The sequence below is a fragment of the Pelmatolapia mariae genome, linkage group LG20, assembly GCF_036321145.2.
Source record: "Pelmatolapia mariae isolate MD_Pm_ZW linkage group LG20, Pm_UMD_F_2, whole genome shotgun sequence".
In the NCBI taxonomy this organism is placed as follows: Eukaryota; Metazoa; Chordata; class Actinopteri; order Cichliformes; family Cichlidae; genus Pelmatolapia; species Pelmatolapia mariae.
This window is the reverse complement of record NC_086244.1, coordinates 31,293,266-31,313,865: the sequence shown is the minus strand read 5'-3', so window position 1 is coordinate 31,313,865 and position 20,600 is coordinate 31,293,266. Positions and strand designations below refer to the sequence as shown.

At 39.5% G+C, this 20,600-nt stretch overlaps 1 protein-coding gene across 1 annotated transcript in view; it reads left to right on the top strand.

Annotated features, from left to right (window-relative positions):
- Positions 1–20,600, top strand: part of si:dkey-11f4.7 (piezo-type mechanosensitive ion channel component 2) — a 32,584-nt gene that overhangs the window by 11,093 nt on the left and 891 nt on the right. Inside the window, 38 exon segments of the mRNA XM_063464335.1 lie at positions 514–573; positions 1,565–1,713; positions 2,672–2,836; positions 3,527–3,568; positions 3,863–3,895; positions 4,099–4,211; positions 4,544–4,719; positions 4,918–5,094; positions 5,418–5,582; positions 5,921–6,121; positions 6,213–6,417; positions 6,589–6,690; positions 6,774–6,939; positions 9,913–10,156; positions 10,280–10,376; positions 10,971–11,130; positions 11,742–11,831; positions 11,947–12,029; positions 12,233–12,298; positions 12,560–12,672; positions 12,836–12,956; positions 13,082–13,156; positions 13,298–13,464; positions 13,755–13,954; positions 14,035–14,208; positions 14,516–14,806; positions 14,927–15,185; positions 15,356–15,544; positions 15,630–15,834; positions 15,981–16,113; positions 16,262–16,409; positions 16,517–16,731; positions 17,181–17,339; positions 17,489–17,636; positions 17,929–18,117; positions 18,375–18,467; positions 18,946–19,115; positions 20,322–20,438. Coding sequence (XP_063320405.1) covers positions 514–573; positions 1,565–1,713; positions 2,672–2,836; positions 3,527–3,568; positions 3,863–3,895; positions 4,099–4,211; positions 4,544–4,719; positions 4,918–5,094; positions 5,418–5,582; positions 5,921–6,121; positions 6,213–6,417; positions 6,589–6,690; positions 6,774–6,939; positions 9,913–10,156; positions 10,280–10,376; positions 10,971–11,130; positions 11,742–11,831; positions 11,947–12,029; positions 12,233–12,298; positions 12,560–12,672; positions 12,836–12,956; positions 13,082–13,156; positions 13,298–13,464; positions 13,755–13,954; positions 14,035–14,208; positions 14,516–14,806; positions 14,927–15,185; positions 15,356–15,544; positions 15,630–15,834; positions 15,981–16,113; positions 16,262–16,409; positions 16,517–16,731; positions 17,181–17,339; positions 17,489–17,636; positions 17,929–18,117; positions 18,375–18,467; positions 18,946–19,115; positions 20,322–20,438 — 5,660 coding nt within the window.

The following is a 20,600-nucleotide window of genomic DNA, read 5'->3' as shown; positions in this document are numbered from 1 at the left end:
CTTTGTAACTGCAACTCCTCCGACTTCCCCGAACATCAGTGCACTCTCACCTCGTCCTTGAATGCACTGAAAATGCACCATACTGTATCATTATAAAGCACAGCCTTTCTCTATAAGTCGGATATAATGCAAACAAAACTGTATTGCAAAAAGAGTTTTCCAAAAATACTTTCAAACTGATCTTTAGGAGCCTCTGTATGGTCAAAAACGAATATTATTATGATTAGTAGTAGTAGTAGAAATAATAGGTTTAAAAGTAGTATTATTGTTATTCTTGTTGTTGTTTTTTCACATATATTTCCTTCTTCAGTACTGTTGAATATCAGCATGTGTTTTGTCGGCTGCTAGTAAAACCTTATTTATGAAAAAGAAGATGGAAATGCTCCTGCCTATAGTCCCACAAGTCATTGGATCCTGCTGTTTCTATAATCTCAGTCAGAATTGTTTCTGAGCCGTGCAAATAATAAGTAAATACTATTGTTTCATTCATTGTATCATGTTTCACTCATTCAGGTGGTCGTATACAAAATCCTCTACATTGTCCTCTTTCTCTTCTGTGTTGTTCTCTACCAGGTTAGTAACTCAGTTTTCTGTCCTCTAACTTAAAGTAGACTTATATCAGAGTATAGTTACTTAGTTCACAAAATACCCCTCTATCTATCTATCTATCTATCTATCTATCTATCTATCTATCTATCTATCTATCTATCTGTATGTACATGTATGTACATGTATACAAGGGTATATAGTACATATATATATATATATATATATATATATATATATATAGTAGATGAAAGAGGGAAATGAGATTTTGAAATGGGTCACTAAGTGGAAAGGAAAATCCACTTTTATAGTTCAAATGTTGTTGTAGAACACATAAAGCCAATATATTTTAGGTTCATCTTACACTATAATGTGTTGACTCCTAAACTAACATCAGTGAACCATTCAGCTGTTGTTTGTGCATAAAAATGTTCGCAGTGGGTGTAGATCTTCCATAAAATGTAGAAAAGCTCACAAAGACAGACTGTTTACTCTTCATCCATACTCTTTTCCAGTTAAAAGTATTGATTATGACTAATAAGCACATACACAACCACTTTTTTTGCTCCAGTTTTGCTGTTTTTTCTTGCCCATATTATGTTTCTGCTGACCTTTTAGAAAGACGGTAGGCACTTACAGGAAGGCCTAATGGCTTTGGAGATGACATGTCTATTTAGACAACATCAGCAACGCCCCGGTGTTTTACATACCAAGGCGATTCGAGGGATAAATGCAACACTGTCATTTATAATGAAGATCTAATTTGGCTGCTCTGAACTATTTTGTTTAATTTTATATATATATATATATATGTATATATATTTATTGTCCAGGTACACCCTGGACAGACTGGTAGCCTGTCCAAGGTGTACCCTGCCTCTCGCCCCATGGTGGCTGGAATAGGCTCCATCCGTCCCTTACCCTGAAAAGGATAAGGGGAAGAGGATCAATGGATGGATATTTAATTGATAATTATAAGACTTACAGGAGAAATTATACACTTTGTTTTTTCTCTCAGATTCGTTATGACGTGTGGCGTCGACTCCTGAAGACGTTCTGGGCAGTGGTTGTCGGTTACTCCATGGTGGTGTTGATAGCTATCTACATGTACCAGTTCAGAAGCGTGTCTGGGCTATTCAGACAAATCATGGGGATGTCAGAGGAAGGGTGAGTCTCATACAGTATTGTGCATAAGTCTTTAGAAACTTCTTGATTCTTTATATTTTGTTAGGCAAATGAGATAATAGATGCTGCAATTTATGGAAACGTGCAAGCACATATGTAAATACAGTAAAAGACAGTCTCTGATGTGCTGAAACACTATCCGCTCAAAACACGTGAGGGCTATAGGTTTGAGGCTGCTGTCAGGGGTTGGGGGGGCCTCTGGCATTTGTAGTTGTTGAGGGCTTGGATGCCTCTCCACACCTTCTGGCAGCTGGTCTGTGAAGAAGTCCTCTTTCCTCTTCCTGTAGGCCTCCTTGGCCTGTTTGATGCCCCTCCTTAGGTTGGCTCTGGCACAGAGAGCTGTCCCTCATGCTGAAGGCGGAATTACTAGTTTTAACAGTTTTCGGTTAGGAAAAACCTGGATGGTTTTGGTCAATGCCATATTCTCTACCCAACACTTGATGTAGAAAAGGATAGATTGAGTTTTTGCATAGTTATGTGTAGACACGACACTGGTTTATACCTTGAGTTTGGTCCTTTTTATGTTTGACTGATTCATAGGTCAGTGGCTTAATAAAGAGAAAACGTTCCTCTGAAATGGTCAGGTACAAGGAGTGGACTAAAAATGAGTGAAAAAGCAGGCAATGTCCAAAGAAAAACATTGAAAGACCTTGAGAAAGCCTGGAGAACTATTGCTCAAGAGCACTTTAAAACATTGCAAGAAGGCCTGACTCCTAGGAAGCAAATATAAAGAAATGAGGGGTGTAGACTCGAGTCTTTTGTCTTGTACTATATACTCGTGGTAGGTCGGGAATTGTTACTCATTAATTTATTTTTGTTAGTGTTAGGAGCCTTTTTGATATGAAGCAAGAAGATTCTTTATATCTATTTAATTTGTCTTTGTAGCAGACTTGGCTGTTTGTTATAAGGTTGTGTGTTTTTCTCCTGTGTGATTCTCCAGTCTTCGTGACCTGGGTCTGGAACGGTACGACACCGTGGAGCTGTTTGCACGCATTCTGCTTCCTGCTACGTTCCTTTTGGCTTGCATCCTCCAGCTTCATTATTTTAACTCTGACTTTCTGACTCTCACTGACCTGGACAACGTACCTGTCAGAGAAACTTCCAGGTGAGACAGCAGGAATGTATGCAAGGAGAGATCCTGCTCAGAAAAAACATTCTGTCATTTGATATCAATATGAACAAGGACATGTGGTGTGTTATATTAAAAGAAACGTAAACAAATGAGGCAGTCATGTATGTCAAAACAGGATAAATCTACTTAGAAAATATAAAAAATACATTATTTTTATTATATTTTAAAAGTAATTACAGGTTTCCCCCTCTCTAGATAAATGAAATAACAATTTTTGTGTCTTTTTTGTATGAGGTGCAATAAAAAAGCTCTATGACTCCTCGAAAACATCTTAACAGATTTAAATTCTTCCCTTCAGGGTTGTCTCCCTGCACAGCTGAGCCATAGTTGAATTGTAGCCAGAGACCTAACTCATTACCACGAATGATACTTGATGTAAAAGTCAGGTCAGTTTGGCACAGAAGTTAATGATTGTGTTCTGCAAGATTTTGAGGTTCAAGGTGAATTCGCAGCTGCTCAAGTGCTACTCGTCATAAGAGGATGTTAAAATTGTAGCATCACTGGGTACAGTCAGAAGATGCACAACAAAACAACTTTGATGGGGAGTTTTTAGTTTTTTTGTTAAGGGAAATTTTAATAAGTCGTATGAAATGTTTACGTTCTGATTGCCTACTGACTTTACTACATACTCTATGTGTCTCGTTTGTCCTTTTCTTCGTACAGAGAGGAAGAGCTCATGAATTCAGTCAATGAGATATCTGACACGTAAGTGTAGCAATTATCCTATTATAAATTTTTAATTGTACTCGCAGTTCAAATACTTTGATAGTTTGTACAAAGATCCACCACATTTGACCGCATCTCACACGGCTTATTCACTGCCTGTGGATAAAATCTGCATTTGAATCAAAATGAACTTTCTTTATGTGGTGAGAACATTAGATTATGTTTCAGTTACATGAAAATATTAAAAGTCGGGCAATAATAAAATAGTCTCTGGCTGTGCTTTGAGGTAACTGAAATATTACAAGCATTGTCATTATTCTCATTTTGTCCCAGCATTAAAGAAAACATTCAAAAGCTCCAGAAACGGTAAAACTCTTCATTGTTGTTTTAAAATTATTATCTTCATTCTGTATTGCATTAATTTGGAATATAATTTGTTTGGATGAAAAGTTACTACGTATACTTGGATATATAACAACCTGTAAAACTACCAATGGATTTGTTACTGAATTCCTGCAGTTTTTTAGTCAGATTTTCTTTAAATGAAACACGCTCATTGTGGTTGTCAGGCTTGTAAAGGAGCAGATGGGAAATGGTAAAAGTCAGGAGACTCTGGCCAGCATTGGACAGCAAAGCTCCTCAGAAAAAGGGGCAGAAGAGCAGGAGGAGGAGACAGGAGAAGGTAACTGGGAAAATAAATATTAATGGGACTATAAAATAACAGTATCTGTAACAACAATGTTTTTCATTAACAAGCTGGCACAGGTTGTTGTTGTTTTTTCAATTTTACTCTTTGAAACTCGTTGGCTTCCTTTAACACATGCAAACACATGCTAACATTACTCTTTCAGTTTAGAGCATTTGGAGTCTAGTCACATGTTCTGATGTTTCCTCTTCAGATAACTGAGATTGTACTGTTACTGTCTGCGGCTGCAGCATTGATATAATCCAGTGTTAATGATCAAATTATGTCTGATGCTCTTTCCTACCCTTGGTATCATCTCCTCTTCTTAGAAACAGTGCACAGCAGCAGTGAGGACAAGTGGATTGTGATTGTGGATCGGACAAGCCTGCTGCTCATCCAGGGTCTGTCGGGGCTTCGAAGGCTCCAGGAGCTGAGCTGGAGGCTGATGGAGCTCCACAGCCTCAAAATTGTGTCGTCTGGCATCATCTGGGTATCGCTGCAAGAGGTGGGATGTTGGCTCTGATCATGTACGCATAAATTCTATAGGTGTGTAAATACAAGTTATTAAAGCAGCAACAAAAAAAATATGTCCAACAGTATTGATTTACTAAGTGCTGATGTTGATGATCATAAAAAAGGGGTACATTTAATCTCCAGCTCTTCTTCTTCTCTGTACATAAATATGTTAATATATTTTGCACAGGTTTCACTGATGAACTTGCTTTTCCTGGTTCTGTGGGCATTTGCACTCCCGTTCCCACGGTTACGACCTTTGGCATCAAGCATCTCTGCTGTGTGGGCATGCGTCATGGTGGTGTGCAAGATGTTTTACCAGCTCAAAGTCATCAAACCTCTTGATTACTCCTCTAACTGCACTGCTGTGAGTTTTATGTATTTATAAGTCTCTGGAGGTTGGATTAAGTGGCTCGTTTCTGTGTTATTGGGGTTTTTTGCGCTTGTATTCTGTGGTAGTGCAGTTATACTCACCTCACAGCAAGAAGGTTCTGTGGTCAAACCTGCTAATGCATGTTAAATTAATTTGTGATTGTAACTGCCACTGTGTCACTCAGGACTGTAGTTATGTGGGATGCTATTTCTTCTAGTATGCACAAACATTACAAACTTCAGTCACATGGTCTTGATGTCATCTCTGATACTGAGGCACAAACAGGCTTTGATAATGAGTCTGACTACCTTGTCTAGGGTTTACTTCCCTCCAACAGCTCGGGCCTGGATGATGGAGCAGAGCTGAAGGGAAACATGGTGGAGTTGCTGAGGAGGTCTATCCTCTACATCGAGCCTGTTGACCCCGTCTACTGGTGTGGAGCACTGCGCAAGTGTGAGGGCAGGATCCTCCCTTGTCTCAGGGTGAGCTGATACATGTCAAAGTTTGGTATCTTAAAAAAATTGTGATGTGTTTCCAACATTTAGAAAAGAGTACACCTGCTTTTAAAAGCTCTTTTAAAGTCGTCCAGATGAACAGAATCAGCTTTTGGAGATTTACTTACCTGGATGATTGAGCATGCATCAAGATCTCTTTTAAAGTCATTTACTAGTCATGAAACTTCATTAGGGCAAAAATCTTTAAGAAATTTAGATTTCAGCTACTTAGCAGTAGTTTTGTTTAGAGAAAATAATACTTTGATATGCATACTATTATTATAGCGTTAAAATAATTGTTGGTTGTTTTTTTTTTACTGTGGTAGAACCATCTGATGGTCCTGGGTCTGCTGGTGTTCGAGTCTACTGTCCACCGCCACCAGCTCTACTTTCGTCTCAATAACAGCCTGAAGCCTCCACCCTTCAGCATTATCTTCCAAGGCATCACCAGGCAGCACCTGGATCATGGCATCCTGCCATGCATCAAGTACTTCATCAACTTCTTTTTCTACAAATTTGGACTCGAGGTACTTTTTCAGGCCTGCAGTATTCATTCTGTGTCTCTTTTACTGAAAGTGCACATCTCTGACTTCTTACAATGCTTGTACTGCTTCTTAGATCAGTTTAATCGTTGCAGTCAATGTGATTGGTCAGAGGATGGATTTCTACGCCCTGCTCCATTCCTGCGCCTTACTAGCCGTCCTGTCTCGGCGACGCAGGAAGGCGATTGGTGAAGTGTGGTCTAAATACTGCACGTTTACAGCGGGCCTCATGGTCCTGCAGTATCTGCTCTGCATCGGCATCCCTCCTGCTTTCTGTGTTGGTAAGGATCTTTCTAATAGTTTGTAGCAGTTTTGCTTCCATGTCTTCAAAAAATATATAAATAAAGTTTCTAAGATAAAAAATGTAATCACCTAAATCACTTCAATGGAAATATAAATATATTTAAATGAAAATAATCTGTGCTATGCCTTTTATTCCATTTGCTTGGTAGATTACCCCTGGAGAACAGCTGTTCACCCTTTGTCTTCTAATGTGATTAAGTGGTTTTACATGCCGGACTTTGCCATGAGACCCAATCCTTTATTCATATTCTGTGAGTTGATCTTCCAAGTTCTTATTTTGTTGATCTTCTTTTCCTCTTCTGTAACTTCCATTTCTGTCCTTTTCCGTCTGCAGATGACTACCTCCTGCTTCTCTGCTCGTCTCTGCAGTGGCACGTGTTTGAGGAGGAGAACCGAGCTGCAGTGCGACTGCTGGCCGGGGACAATGTTGAGATCAGCCGCAGTTTGGATCCTTGCTCCTTCAACCAGTTCATACCTGTTGACAACTTTCTTCACTGCAGGTCAGAAAGTGTAATTCTTAATTGTTGTAGGGTTGATATGTCTGTTATCAGTATACTAACACCGTGTAATTCTGTTGTTCAGTTTATTTTCTTCTTATCTTTAACATGACTCACCCTCAAAATCTAAATTTAGTGCTGATCAGAGCAGGAAATAGCCTGAACTCCATAATCCAGCACTCTCATCAAACCGCTTCTTGTATTGTGGGTTAAACTGCATATGGAGAGTTGGGAGCTCATCACTCTGGTCTGTGGTCATTTTAGGAGCATTAAAGGGTTGAATTAGATTATTAATTTATGCGTGTCTCATTTCCAGGAACCTTTGTTAATGGGCTTTATTTCAGTCTTCAGATTTCTTGCTGTCCACAAAATATATTTCTGAAAATTCTCAGACAAAACCAAAAAATTTCCATGTGGAAAACACATTTGGAATTAGTAATTTATGTACAATTTTACATTAAAATAAATACAAGAAATTCGACTCCCTGGCAGCTTAGAAGATTGCAGATACAAGTGGCGGAAACAAGCTGGCCTGTCCCTTAGTGATAGGTTTTAGGCATTCAGGGGCTCAGAGTAGAGCCGCTATTCCTCCACATTGAAAGGAGCCAGCTGAGGTGGTTCAGGCATCTGACAAGGATGCTTTTTGGTACCTCCTGGATGAGGTGTTTTCCCCTACCGTGAGCAGGCTCCAAGGTAGACCCAGGACACTCTGGAGGGATAATCTCTCTGAGTTCAGCTGGGAATGCCTCGATGCTCCCCTGGATGAACTGAAGGTGGTGGCTTGAAAGAGGAAGGTATGGGCTTCTCTGCTTATGCTGCCGCCCCCAGGACTCAGTGCCGTGTATGCAGAAGAAGTCTGAATTTTCTGATTATGATGGCTACAAAATACATGAAAGTAGATTGAACTCTTTGAACAAGTTCAGATTTAATCTAAATGATTGTCCTTCTTGCTCTACACCGTTCTCTCACATGCACCCTTCCTGCTCCTCTTCTCTGATTGTTGTAATCCAACTAATCATCCCTGCCACCTATATTATTGATTCATTAATTAATTATTCCCTATTTGTAAAATTGCAAGCAGGCCACATGAGCGAGGATTTTGAGGCTCGGGCTCCTCTGTCAACACACATTAGGGACGACAAAATTATTATTTATATCTCTACTTATTTCTCTGATGAACTTTTGGGCTATTCGCAGACGACTGATCGCCTAATCAGAGGGAGCACCCTTTTAAAACCCCGTCTGCCAACTTAAGAAATAAAGCCGTCATCACACATGTACTTTGGACAATGCTGGAAGATTTGATTCAGTTCGATTCTATGGAGCCGCCAGAAAAGTGTGCACAGAAGGCAGGAAGCCTGATTTTGACTTACTGTAAATTCACCAGACAGACTTTGTACTAAGGAGCTAGCAGGTTAATGACTGATAAAAGAAAGAACTTGCTTATTCGTTTACACATAATAACACCACATCATGTTCCATTATGTTGATGTGCGTGAGTGATGTCAATGGCCACAGGGAGCATCTGAGGCCTCGCTTCCAGACAGAAGCAACATTTAGTAAAGAGCTCATGATTTTTATTAAACATATAAACAGAAAACAAAACATAAATCAGTGAATTCTCCCCTGTCTGTTCACATCCATGCATTTATTCATTGTACTACAACTGCACTGAATACTTTCTTATTGTCTGCAGTGCAAGTATTAGTGTTATTACTAACTCTGTTTAGGCATGTAGTGTTCCCATGCTAAACTACATTCATTTTGTAAATTACTATTAAATGTCCTTGTTTCCTTGGTGAGCTGAAAAGCCTGAAAATATAGAATACAAAATCTCTAATTTCCCCAGTCAAATGTTTGTACCACTCTGGATAGTAACTTGAAATGAGACAACATAATCTCTAAACGTTAATGATTATGAGTTTCCAAAGTGTCAGCCTGCACTTCACAGGCCTGTTGTTTAGATAGAGGGGATGAAGAGGTGGCAAAGTTCATGGTACAAGTGCAAGGTGAAACGTAGGTATGCAAATACAAATCGCTCCTTCAAAAAGGGTGTAAAGAACACTAAATAGTTTTAAAACGTTTCTAATTGTCTAGAGTTGGACATTAAGTGTTTTTGTGTGCATTATAAGATAAACAATCGCTGCTTCTGAGAAAAACGCTTTCCCTGGAAGTGGTTGAAGAGATTACATTTTTTTTTAACTGTTAAAATACAAACCCGTTTATTCAGTTTATTCTTTTGTTAAAACCTTTAACAGTTTTCATCTAAACTTATTTTCTTTTACTCTTTCTACAAAATTTAAAAAACATTCTCTCAAACATTTGAAAAAGTAAGAAATGCATTCAATTAAATCATAAGCCTGTACATTAAATATGGATAACGTGCACTTTAATAATAATTTTTTTGCTGTATCTTAATGTAAATACAGAGAAAGATTAAACCACTTGAAGAGTTTTAAATATGTGCTTTCCAAGGTTATTATAGTTTACTAAAACTAAAGTAAAAACTGGAATTAGAAGTTAATTTTTTTAATTAACTTAAATAAAAATAGAAACTAGACTCTTGAAAGATATCAAAACTAACTAAAACATTTTGTGAACTTGGAAATCAAATTAAAATCAAATCAAAAAATAGTGGAAGTTTTAATATCTGTTAGTTTGATATAATTGATAATTTGATTTTATCACAACTTGCTTAATGAGGCAGTCATGGATGTGTTTATTGGGAGTCTGGATGTCTGTAAGACTGTGAGTCAGTGTTTTTATTGTATTACCTGTACTGATTTTCCTAAATCCTGCCTCTAAAATATGCCCTCCTCTATGTGGCGTCTAAAAATAAAAACTAATAGAAAATACAAAACTAGATTAACTCTAGTGCTTACAAATTTTTTATAGCGATGCTTTAGCTTTGTAATATTTGGCAGTATGATTTGCTTTCTTTTTAAACTGAAGATGTGGTCTCTGTTTTGTCCTCAGGTGCTATCTTGATATGGTGAAGGTGTTTGTTTTCAGCTACTTCTTTTGGCTGGTGCTTTGTCTCATTTTCATCACTGGCACGACGCGCATCAACATCTTCTGTCTCGGCTACCTGGTGGCCTGTTTCTACTTTATGCTGTTTGGAGGCAGTGTGCTGATGCAGCCAGTCAGATACATCCTGCGGCTGTGGGACTGGCTCATTGGGTACACCTGCTTTGTGATCGCCATGAAGAACCTGCTGTCTGTAAGCGACCATACCATAAAGAAGTTCAGAAGTTGTACAATTGTACAGAATAATTTAAGACATGCAGCTATTTTTTTTTAAATCATGCATTACTGATTAATGCCTCTTTTTGCCTTCTTTCAGCTGGGTTCTTGTGCCTACCTGGACAGCCTGGTGAAGAACAGCTGCTGGCTAATTCAGGCGTTTAGCATGTTTTGCACCATCAAAGGCTATGATGTCCGTAAGTGTCTGTAACAAGGATATTCAGTCAGGATTTGTGTTAGGGAGAAAAGAATATGCCAGAATTTCCGATGGTATATTTACACTCAAAGCCACTTTATTAGGTACGCCTGTTCAACTGCTCATGAATGCAAATATCTAATCAGCCAATCACATTGCAGCAACTCAATGCATGACCTGCTGAAGTTCAAACTGAGCACTAGTTTGGCTATGAAATTGACACAGTGCTGAAATAATAATTATAAGCATCATTAAAAAAAAAGAAAAATAAAACACAACAGAAAAACATGATGGAAAATTAGAGTTTTTATGTTGATATTCAACATTTTTTAGTTTTACAATACTTTTTTTTACAGCTGTGTTATATTTTACTATTTTATTTTTATAGTTGCACTTTATTTGGCAGGTTAAAATTATCATTTTAATTAGCCAAAATAAAGCAGAACTAAATATCCATTAAAATATATTACAATTAAAATCAAAGTCATTATTCTACACAACAGAGGATGCAGAAATGTTTTCTGTCATGTAAAAGTTTGTTAAAATCTGCTGTAAATTCTTCAGACATATTTCTCCTACCCTGTGTGCCTTTCAGCTGATCCTGATGATGAATGTGAGCTGCCTGCAGGTGAAGCCGGCATCGTCTGGGATGCGATCTGTTTCACTGTCCTCTTGGCACAAAGGAGGGTCTTCCTCAGCTACTACTTCCTTTATGTGGTGTCTGACCTCAAGTCTTCTAAGATATTGGCCTCTAGGTCAGTGCTTCATTTTCAGCAACTCATTTTGTTTGAGTTGCTGTGAATTTACTAAGGCTTACAAGGCTATGCTAGAATGACCAAACTACAGTTTATTTTTTCTGTTCTGTTTTTACAACATAGTAGCTGTAAAAAGACATCACTAATCTCTTAGTCTAACTCATTTTACATGGTGGGCCAGATACAACCCACTTTCATCCTGAGAGGGCCAGACCAGTGAAACTTTCTTTTCTTTGTGTTTGTATCAATAAGTTTATTTGCACATTTAATTGCTGGAATATCTTAATATAAGAAAAAGAGCAGTTTCAACAGTATGTCGCAGTTTTGCTGCATAACTAAAAAGTGTCTACTAAATGAAGGAAAACTGTTGCCAAGACTCTTTAGACTTAAATTGTAAGAAATAAATGTGTAAAACATTGCCCAGACTGTCCTGTAATAATTGGACCGCACTGGAGTCTGCGCCGGGCCAATTTTGTCACACATTTTGGGCCTTATGTTTGACACCCCTGCTTTAGAGTCACATTGTAAACTTAGCATGTTAATGTAAAAACAAACAAACAAAGTAAAAGCTAAAGCAGCAGTTAATGTCCCTCTCCATCTCGACCTTGAAGGGGCGCTGAATTGTTTGAGGCCAAAGTGAAAAAACAGGTAGCAGCCCGACTGGAGATGGAGAAGAAATCAGTGGAGACTCTGAAGAAACAGTAAGAACACTTACACTGAAACCATTAATGGATCAGGTTTACAGTAAAGACCATCACACTTCCCCTCTTCCTAAGCAGCAAGTTATAAACTAACCTTTCAGCCTTCTTCCTATAGGATGGAGAAGATCAAATCTAAACAGAAGAGTCGACCTGCACCACCAGAAGGACCTCTTGCTGATCAGGAGCAGGTGACACCTGGTAACACAAGTGACTCTTTTTCAGTTTCTAATGTTAGCAAGAAAAACAGGCCAAATTCATACAGTAGAGTAGAGAGAGTATGGTGAGGGATGTTTGAGGAGGGGGTTTAGTCTGCTTGTTTTTTTCTCTGTGATGGATGTGTTTACTTTATGGAAGCCAGTAAATATCATCAACACATAAACTAAACGAACTGTAAATTCCAGGTGATGACGAGAAGGCAAAGAGAGACGCAGGAAAATGGTGGAAGCCCTGGGTCTCTCAGCCTGGAGGTGAGCAGGAGCCTTAAACAGTGTGAAAGAAAGAGAGTATGGCAGAGGAAAGAGTGAAGACAATGCTGTTTCCTATCATTGGGTTCTGTGCTTCACTTCTTTTCAATTTAGTCAGAGAAATGTTCTTAACCTGACAGTAAATGCAGCACCAGATTTTAGCCACTGGCCTGCTTCTTTAGAGCAGATCAGATGCCTTGTTGTGAGGCTCAGTGGTATTGTCTGTGTGTGCATGTAGTTTTGACACTGCTTTGTTTAACACAGTGGAAAACAATTGTGGCTACCACCTGTTTGAGAGTGACAGTGAGGAGGAGGAAGAGGAAGTTCCTGAGAAGACAGAGGAAGAGCAACCACCAAAGAAGAAATCTGCTTTTCAGGTTAGAGCCAGAATGATCTGAGCCAAAACTAAAAGCAATGGAGATACAGTTAAAATAATTCAAAATTTTCCCTTAAAGTGTTCATTTTGAGTTTTGTAGCTGCAAAAACAATCTATGTTGTAAGATCAGTGGGTGATCTGTGCATCTTTGTCTTTAATTCTAGTTGGCCTATGAGGCCTGGGTCACCAGCTCAAAGAAGGCCTTGAAGGACCTGAAGAAGGAGAAGACAAAAATAAAGAAAGAAGAGAAGAAGAAAGCAAAGAGAGAGCTGCAGAGGCAGCAGGGTGAGAAAGGATCATGTTGTGTTTACTAGTGCTACTCTTACTAGTAGACATGTATGGTAAAGTGGACTGTAACTATAAAGACATGCTGTATCACAAACAGTTTGATGATGACTCTTGTTCTCCAGGCATTGATAAAGCAGAATCCAGTGAGGACGAACCAGATGAAAGTGTTGTGGAGGAGGAAGGAGAGGAGAAAAAAGGTATACACTTCTAAGGGATGGGAATGCCCTAGTTCCAAATGACCCTCTGCTTGTTGTTGCAATGCAAACAGGAAGCATTAAAAGGATGGAAAACCTTCACTCTAATTGGCTTACTGTGCTTTTACACATAACCTCTTACAGAAAACATCCTGCAGCGCATCATCAGCACGATAAAGTTCAGCTGGGTGTTCCTTCAGTCTCTTCTTGATGACCTGACGGAGGGATTGAACTCATTTTGTAAAGACAACCTGGACATTTCCAAAGTGCTGCGCTTCGAGCGAGCGTTACTCAACCAGCAGCAAAAGAAGGTCAGCTGAGAGGATAAACACTTGATTTTAGTCAATAAACAATGTAATTATAACGGAACAAGTTTCACAATTAGTCTCAAGGCTGATATTTATATTTAACACAGTTTTCTGGGGAAAAAAACAACAACATTATCTGCTATTAGCAAGTTCAGTACATTCCAGGCAATCCTTCATGACCCATGCATAAGATGAACACTAAACACAAATGTCTTTAAATTTGGCTTTTAACCAGGATCCTTTATCCTAATGCACCTTTTAGCATTCTATGTCTGTATTATCTGGCTCCGCAGGGTAAAGAGGTGAGTCAGGAGAGTGTGAAGCAGTTTTATGAAAACTGGAAGTCCCGTCAGAACACACTGTCGTCTCAGGACAATCTAGATAAATCCCTGTCAGCTCCTGGCTCTCCACCTGCCATCCCTTCTTCACAACATGCGTACACCAAGCTGAAGAACCAAGCCTCCAAAATTTCCTGGGGCAGCAGTGTTTCCAGGTAGGTTACACACAGACAACATAGTCATAGTTTACCTTTCAGGCACGCACACTGAGTCTCTCCCTCCTGCTTAACTTCAGCTGCATGACGGACGAGACGATGCTGGTGTCCCGGCAGCCAACGCAGGAGGAGCTGGATGAGCCTCCTGCTGTGTCACCTGCTGCTGACCAGCTCAGACGAAGGCTCTTTAAAGAGGCCAATATTGACATGACATCTTTTGACACTGATGAACTTTCACCCAGGTGAATGGATGAGTGAACGACGCTTTAGACACATATTTCTGCTCAGTTTAATCCTGTCGTTAGCTGTGATCTCTAACAGACAAATCTAACAGACAAAAACGTGAGTGCAGAATTCATAAAATTATTATTTTCCATTGAGAATAACTTCTTCCTGTTCTTCATCCCAGTCAGTAAAACTGCAAACACCACATAAATAACACGCATAATTGCAGGAAAGGTTTCATTTACCAGAAACAGCTTCAGATACAAGAATTGTATTTCAAGATGTGATTCTATGATTCCTGAAAGTAAGATTTCTGATTCACTCGTTTCTTAAAAGCTGTGAAGAACAAAAAGAACTTCATGAACAAGAGGAGGATGATGAGAAACAAACAGAAGTTGTTCATCCTGCCGAAGAACAAGAACAACAAGAAGATCCTGAGGTGGAGAAAGAGGAGCGGGATGAGGAATCGCTGCAAAGAGAAGAGGAAGAAGGTGCTGAATACCCAGAATGGACCTCGCTGGATCTCAGGGATAGCGATGGAGAGAAGAGTCTTGACCTCACAGAGTCTCCCAGACCTCTGAGTCAAGAAACGAGGAACCTCACTGCCAGCGAGCTGCTGCTCAACAAGTTAGTAGATACAAAAAAATGTAGTATGCAGGACAAAAGAGATATAAGCTCCATCTCTTAAGAGCGTTAATCTCCATCACTGTGTTTTTCCTCTTCCTCTCTCCTCCGTCCTTTCTGAAGCATGTTTGAAAATGATGAGATCTCCGAGTCCGACAAGTTTTTCGTGACCTTACCGAGGCCGCTGAAGCTGCTGTTTGCGCTCTATAACACCATGGTGTCCAAGTCAGAGATGCTGTGCTACTTTGTCATCATCCTAAACCACATTGTGTCAGCTTCGCTCCTCTCCCTCATCCTGCCGATTCTCATATTCCTCTGGGCCATGCTGTCTGTGCCTCGGCCGACCAAACGCTTCTGGATGACAGCCATCATTTACACTGAAGTAGGTTTTCGTGTAAATACGTCATATAAAATCTAAATGAAGCAAGGGTGTGTTTTTAGTTTCTTAATGCAAATACTAGATACACATATAATGCTTTTAATGAGTAGTTTAATGTGCGTGCTGCAAACAGAATTCACTCACATCTCTTGCGTCTCTCTTGTTTGTCTCAGCTGACTGTTGTGGTGAAGTACTTTTTCCAGTTTGGTTTCTTCCCCTGGACCACCTCTGCCTACCGAGGCATCAACGCTGAGCGGCCCTTCGCCCTGCCCAACATCATTGGGGTGGAGAAGAAGGACGGCTATGTCCTCTTCGACCTAATTCAGCTGCTCGCGCTGTTCTTCCACCGATCTATCCTAAAGGTAATGTGAAAACTAACCACTCTAAACCATTTTTAAGCAGCTACTTTGAAATGTTCAAGTGCTGCCTGTGTCCATGTCTCTGCAGTGCCACGGGCTGTGGGACAACAAGGAGGTTGAGATGCCCGATTTCTTCAAGAAGCTGAAGAAGAAAGTGGACAAGAAGAAGACTGGAGCAGAGAAGATGGGCAGCAGGGAGCAACCACCTCGCCGTCTGAGGTTCCTCCCCCTCCAGGCGTCCACCACCTCCTTATTCTGTAGACTGAAAAAAGGCGAATCTGCAGAATCTGGTGGTGAATATTCAGAAGATCCCTACATGTCTTGAATGAATTCTCCATGTTCATTATCTTATTTTTGGAAGTTGTCATGTTGAATTCATTACCAGCAAATGGCTAGTTTTTCTCAATTTCTTTTAATTTGTTTATTTTGTAAACTGGAGAGTTGAAGCCCAAAAAGCAGCAAAGCAAGAAAAAGAGACGGGAACGACATAAGGCTCCGCTGACAAGGAAGCAGAGGATCAGACAGCAGATCAGAGAGAGGATGCTACAAGCCAAAGCTGCCGCCATAGAAATGTGAGTTGTCTGCAGTCCACTGAGTCAGTTTTCTGAGATGTTTTTCATTACTTTATTTTGGTAGATAATATTTTTCCATAGATTTATTTTTAGTGGAGAGGAGCTTCCCTGTTTCTGTCTTACTCTGCAGTCTCTTCTCTTTCTGCAGCGGCCTTCACATCTACTTACCTATAAGGCAGTTTTTCTATGACATCATTCACCCAGATTACAGCCCTGTGTGTGACGTCTACGCCCTCATGTTTCTCATTGATGTCGTCAACTTCATTGTCACCATATACGGATACTGGGCTTTTGGGGTAAGACTACACAAACATATGAATATTTCTTATTATTTAAATCATAAATAACATTTACTTGACATGTATGATTTGGAACAATGAGGCTAATTTTCATCGCTCTGTAGAAATACTCTGCAGTGGCTGACATTACAGAGTCACTGTCAGAAGACCAGGTTCCAGAGGCCTTTCTGGTCATGCTACTGATCCAGTTTGGTACCATGATAGTGGACCGAGCCCTTTACCTGAAGAAGTCTCTGCTGGGAAAGTGCGTTTTCCAGGTGGTGCTGGTGTTTGGCATACACTTCTGGATGTTCTTCATTCTCCCTGGTGTCACAGAGAGGTCATTGTTCAATAAATTCTTCTTCTTCTCATTTTTTACTCAGTAAAATAAAGTCAAACTCAATGAAGTGCTTTGTAAATAAAGTTGGCATGGTGTGACTGACCTTTTCAAACATTCAACCACAAAAACTAATTTTTCTGTTCAGGGCTGGATAACTGTAATCTGGCATCGTAATCAAAAAATAATAAAACTTTATTATTTTTTTCAGCTTTTTTGGAAAACAGTAAATCTTAGAATTTCATGGATAACAACAATACTTATATTTTAGCATTAAAAATTTGATTTCGGTTAAAGAGCTTGCACATACTGGTGGATTAATGTCACATAAATCTTACATTTGAGGCCTAATAAATTTGTTAAGCACAGTATATAAAAATAAAAATAAACGAATCTGATCCATGACAATAAAAGGAGCAAAGATCGATATCTCTTCTGTTTATTTGCTCCAGGAGGTTCAACAGAAACCCAGTTGCTCAGCTGTGGTACTTTGTAAAGTGCATCTACTTCGGCCTGTCTGCATACCAGATCAAATGTGGCTACCCAAACCGCATCCTGGGCAACTTCCTCACCAAGAACTACAACTACCTGAACCTCTTCCTCTTTCAGGGGTACAAAAACCAGCTAAACTGTAACTAAATAACCGCCAGCATAAATACTTCAGACACATGTTTTACAATGTGACTGGTTTGTTTGTAGCATGATCAAATTTTTATTTTAATTCAAAACATTTTTCTCTCTCTTTCTTCTCCTCTTTCAGTTTTCGGATGGTTCCCTTCCTGACAGAGCTGAGGGCGGTGATGGATTGGGTTTGGACCGACACCACGCTGTCTCTCTCCAGTTGGATTTGCGTTGAAGACATCTACGCTAACATATTCGTCCTCAAGTGCTGGAGGGAGTCTGAGAAAGTAAGCAGCAGTGCTTAAGAAAGAAAGTAGTTGAAATTACTTTTAAAGTCATTTTAGTCCCTGAACAAGTACAAAATAAATAGTTAAATGACAGAAAATGTCTGTTTTTCAGTGTAGACTATTGAAATTTCCATTAAAAATATGAGAGAGTCTGGGCTGTGTGCTACCAGAACTTTTTGCCTACCTTTATAAATTTATGATGCAGGAAAATTGAGACGAGCTGTTGAAATGGCACGTCTTTATCCAGTGGACTGAATAACTTTTGATGGTAATCTATTTGTAATTCTTCCAGAAATACCCCCACCCTCCGGGGCAGAAGAAGAAGAAGGTGGTGAAATATGGAATGGGAGGTTTCATCATCTTTGCTCTCATCAGCATCATCTGGTTCCCACTGCTCTTCATGTCACTGGTCCAGTCAGCAGCCGGAGTCACCAATCAGCCTTTAGACGTCTCCATCCAGCTCAGCATCGCAGGATACGAGGTCAGAATCGATACATCGTATTTTGTGTTCATTATACTTTTTCTGCACAAAAAAAACTTGATGGTTACTAATATTATTTATAAAGTTTGTGCTTCCTGCTAAGGTGAAACGGCAAAGTCATGGTGCATGGAAAACTAAATTCATATTTGCTATCATTAAACACAAGAAACATCACTTCCCTGCAATAGTGTCATGGTTTATGTGTATGTGTGTGGACATGTGTTAATTCTCTCCTGCATCTTTGTGTGTTCTCGCAGCCTTTGTTCACCATGAGTGCCCAGGAGCAGAACTTGGTGCCTTACACAGAAGCCAAATTCAACAGGCTCACCAAAGTTTATGCGACTCATCCAGTGAGACACAGTTTATTCTACTGTAAATAGAAACAAATACATAAAGCATCAAAACTCCACTCAATCTGGTTCTTTAACAGAATACATTAACCTCGAAAAATATAAAACAAATTAATGAGCTCAGCCCTAGCTGTAATAATACCACCTATGACCACAGGAGGGAGCAGTCATTCAGGTATTAGAGCAGGAAACCAGAACGCCTGTATAAATACATTACTGTTCAGCATTTCTTACACAATATCCATTACAAGAAGATATAACTTCTGGTGGTCAGATGACACTACACTTATTACATTCATTATTCATTATTAACTCTCTACGTGGACTCACTGTGCCATATTGAAATAGAGTTTATGCTGTGTTTGTATTATATAACACTAGTTTGTTGAAGTATCATTATCCAAATTCACCAGAACACTGCAGTGGCATTTGCTGAAATAACCTAGGAAATCTAATCATCTCTCAATCACTCTCTCAGTCTGCCATGCAGTTCATCATGAACTATGAAGCCGAGGACATTCTTGTTGCTAAGATCAAGAGCGATGCCAGTTTACTGTGGACCATCAGCCCAGCCAGTCGAGCGGCCATGATCCAGGAGCTCAGCAACTCGTCTCACATATACATGACCTTACGCTGGACACTGCTCAGGTCAGGCTGTGTGTGTGTGTGTATCTTTCACCTTCAGATCATTTCTGCTTAGTATTTTTGTCAGCTAGTTGAGACAAAGAAAGAAAATTTATTTTTCTTAAAAGTAATTTAACCATCAAAGATATGGACACCGTCATAGCAAATTCACCCCAGAGTGAGAGCATGCAATGCTCAGGGAAGAAAAAAAAACAATGACTACATCTCAAACTCTACAGACCTCGGTTAGCATGTTAGATGTTAAAGTTCATGACAGTACAAATACAAATAGACTGAACAAGTATGGCTTGTTTGGAAGCGGCGACTCTCTAAAAAGAACAAGGTGCCACAGCAAGAAGACTTCTGCAACAATGTCCTTTATTGTTACAATTAGAGAAAACCAAATGCATCACATCAGCAAAAACACCTCATACTAACTGTCAAGCATAGAGGAGGGGTGATGATTTGGGCTTGTTTTACAGACACAATCATTGAGCAAACCATTAACTCCTTTGTATACTTTGCTATCCAGAGGACTTCATGGTTGACTCAGATGTAAGGCCATTGTCCCAAACTGGGTTGTGCAATAGGACAATGATCCCAAGCACAGTAGCTAATCTACAAAATAAAAGAATTAAGTTGTTACAGTGGCCCAGTCAGTGGCTTCATAGTGTAGTGGTTAACTAAATTGTCGGACACATGTAAGATGGGAGGAGACATGTCTGTGTTGGTTTTCAGTAATGCAGGTCATGTTAGTAATAGCAGCCTTAAGACAGTGGGAGCAGACACAAATCCATGAGAGGAGCGCTTGTTGCAATGGGCCATTCAAAGTCCAGATTTCAGATTGAAATGCTATGATAGGACCGTGAATGAGCTCAATAGAATACTTATTAACCTCAATATACTGAAGCAACGTTTACATTAAAAGAGTGAACCATAATTCCTCCACATGTGAAAGACCACTAAAGTCATAGAGAAAATGAACTTGCTGCTGCTAAAGGTGGGTTATACAAAGTACTGAACCAGAGGGTGTACTTACTTTTTCACATGACTGTAGTTATACTGTCATATCAACTTCAAAAATCTGGGAAACTAGCCCACTGTTTCTTATTACTTGATATTTTCTGCTAACTTTATTTAAGCACTTGCAATTTCACATCATTTGGCTGCACTTTGCACCAGTGCAAATAACACTTAAAATGACACTGGCAAATATGTTCCCCTCCTAAGGAATGCGTCCATATCAATGAATGCAGAGACCGTGGGAGAGCACACTGTGAAGTTTGACGACAAAACCTTGAGGGAAGGGATTGTGCGAATGCTTAAAGGCAACAGCAGCAGACCTGTGTGAGTCTCAGTCAACACACAATCAGATGGTTTATGCATGCTTTATTATTGTGTCTTATTCAGGTGATGAAATATTTGTTAAAGAAAGCATATGTAAATCAAACAGAAATGTAGAAATGTGGCTCTGCAGCTCTTCTTGTCCCTATAGCACATAGAAGGTTA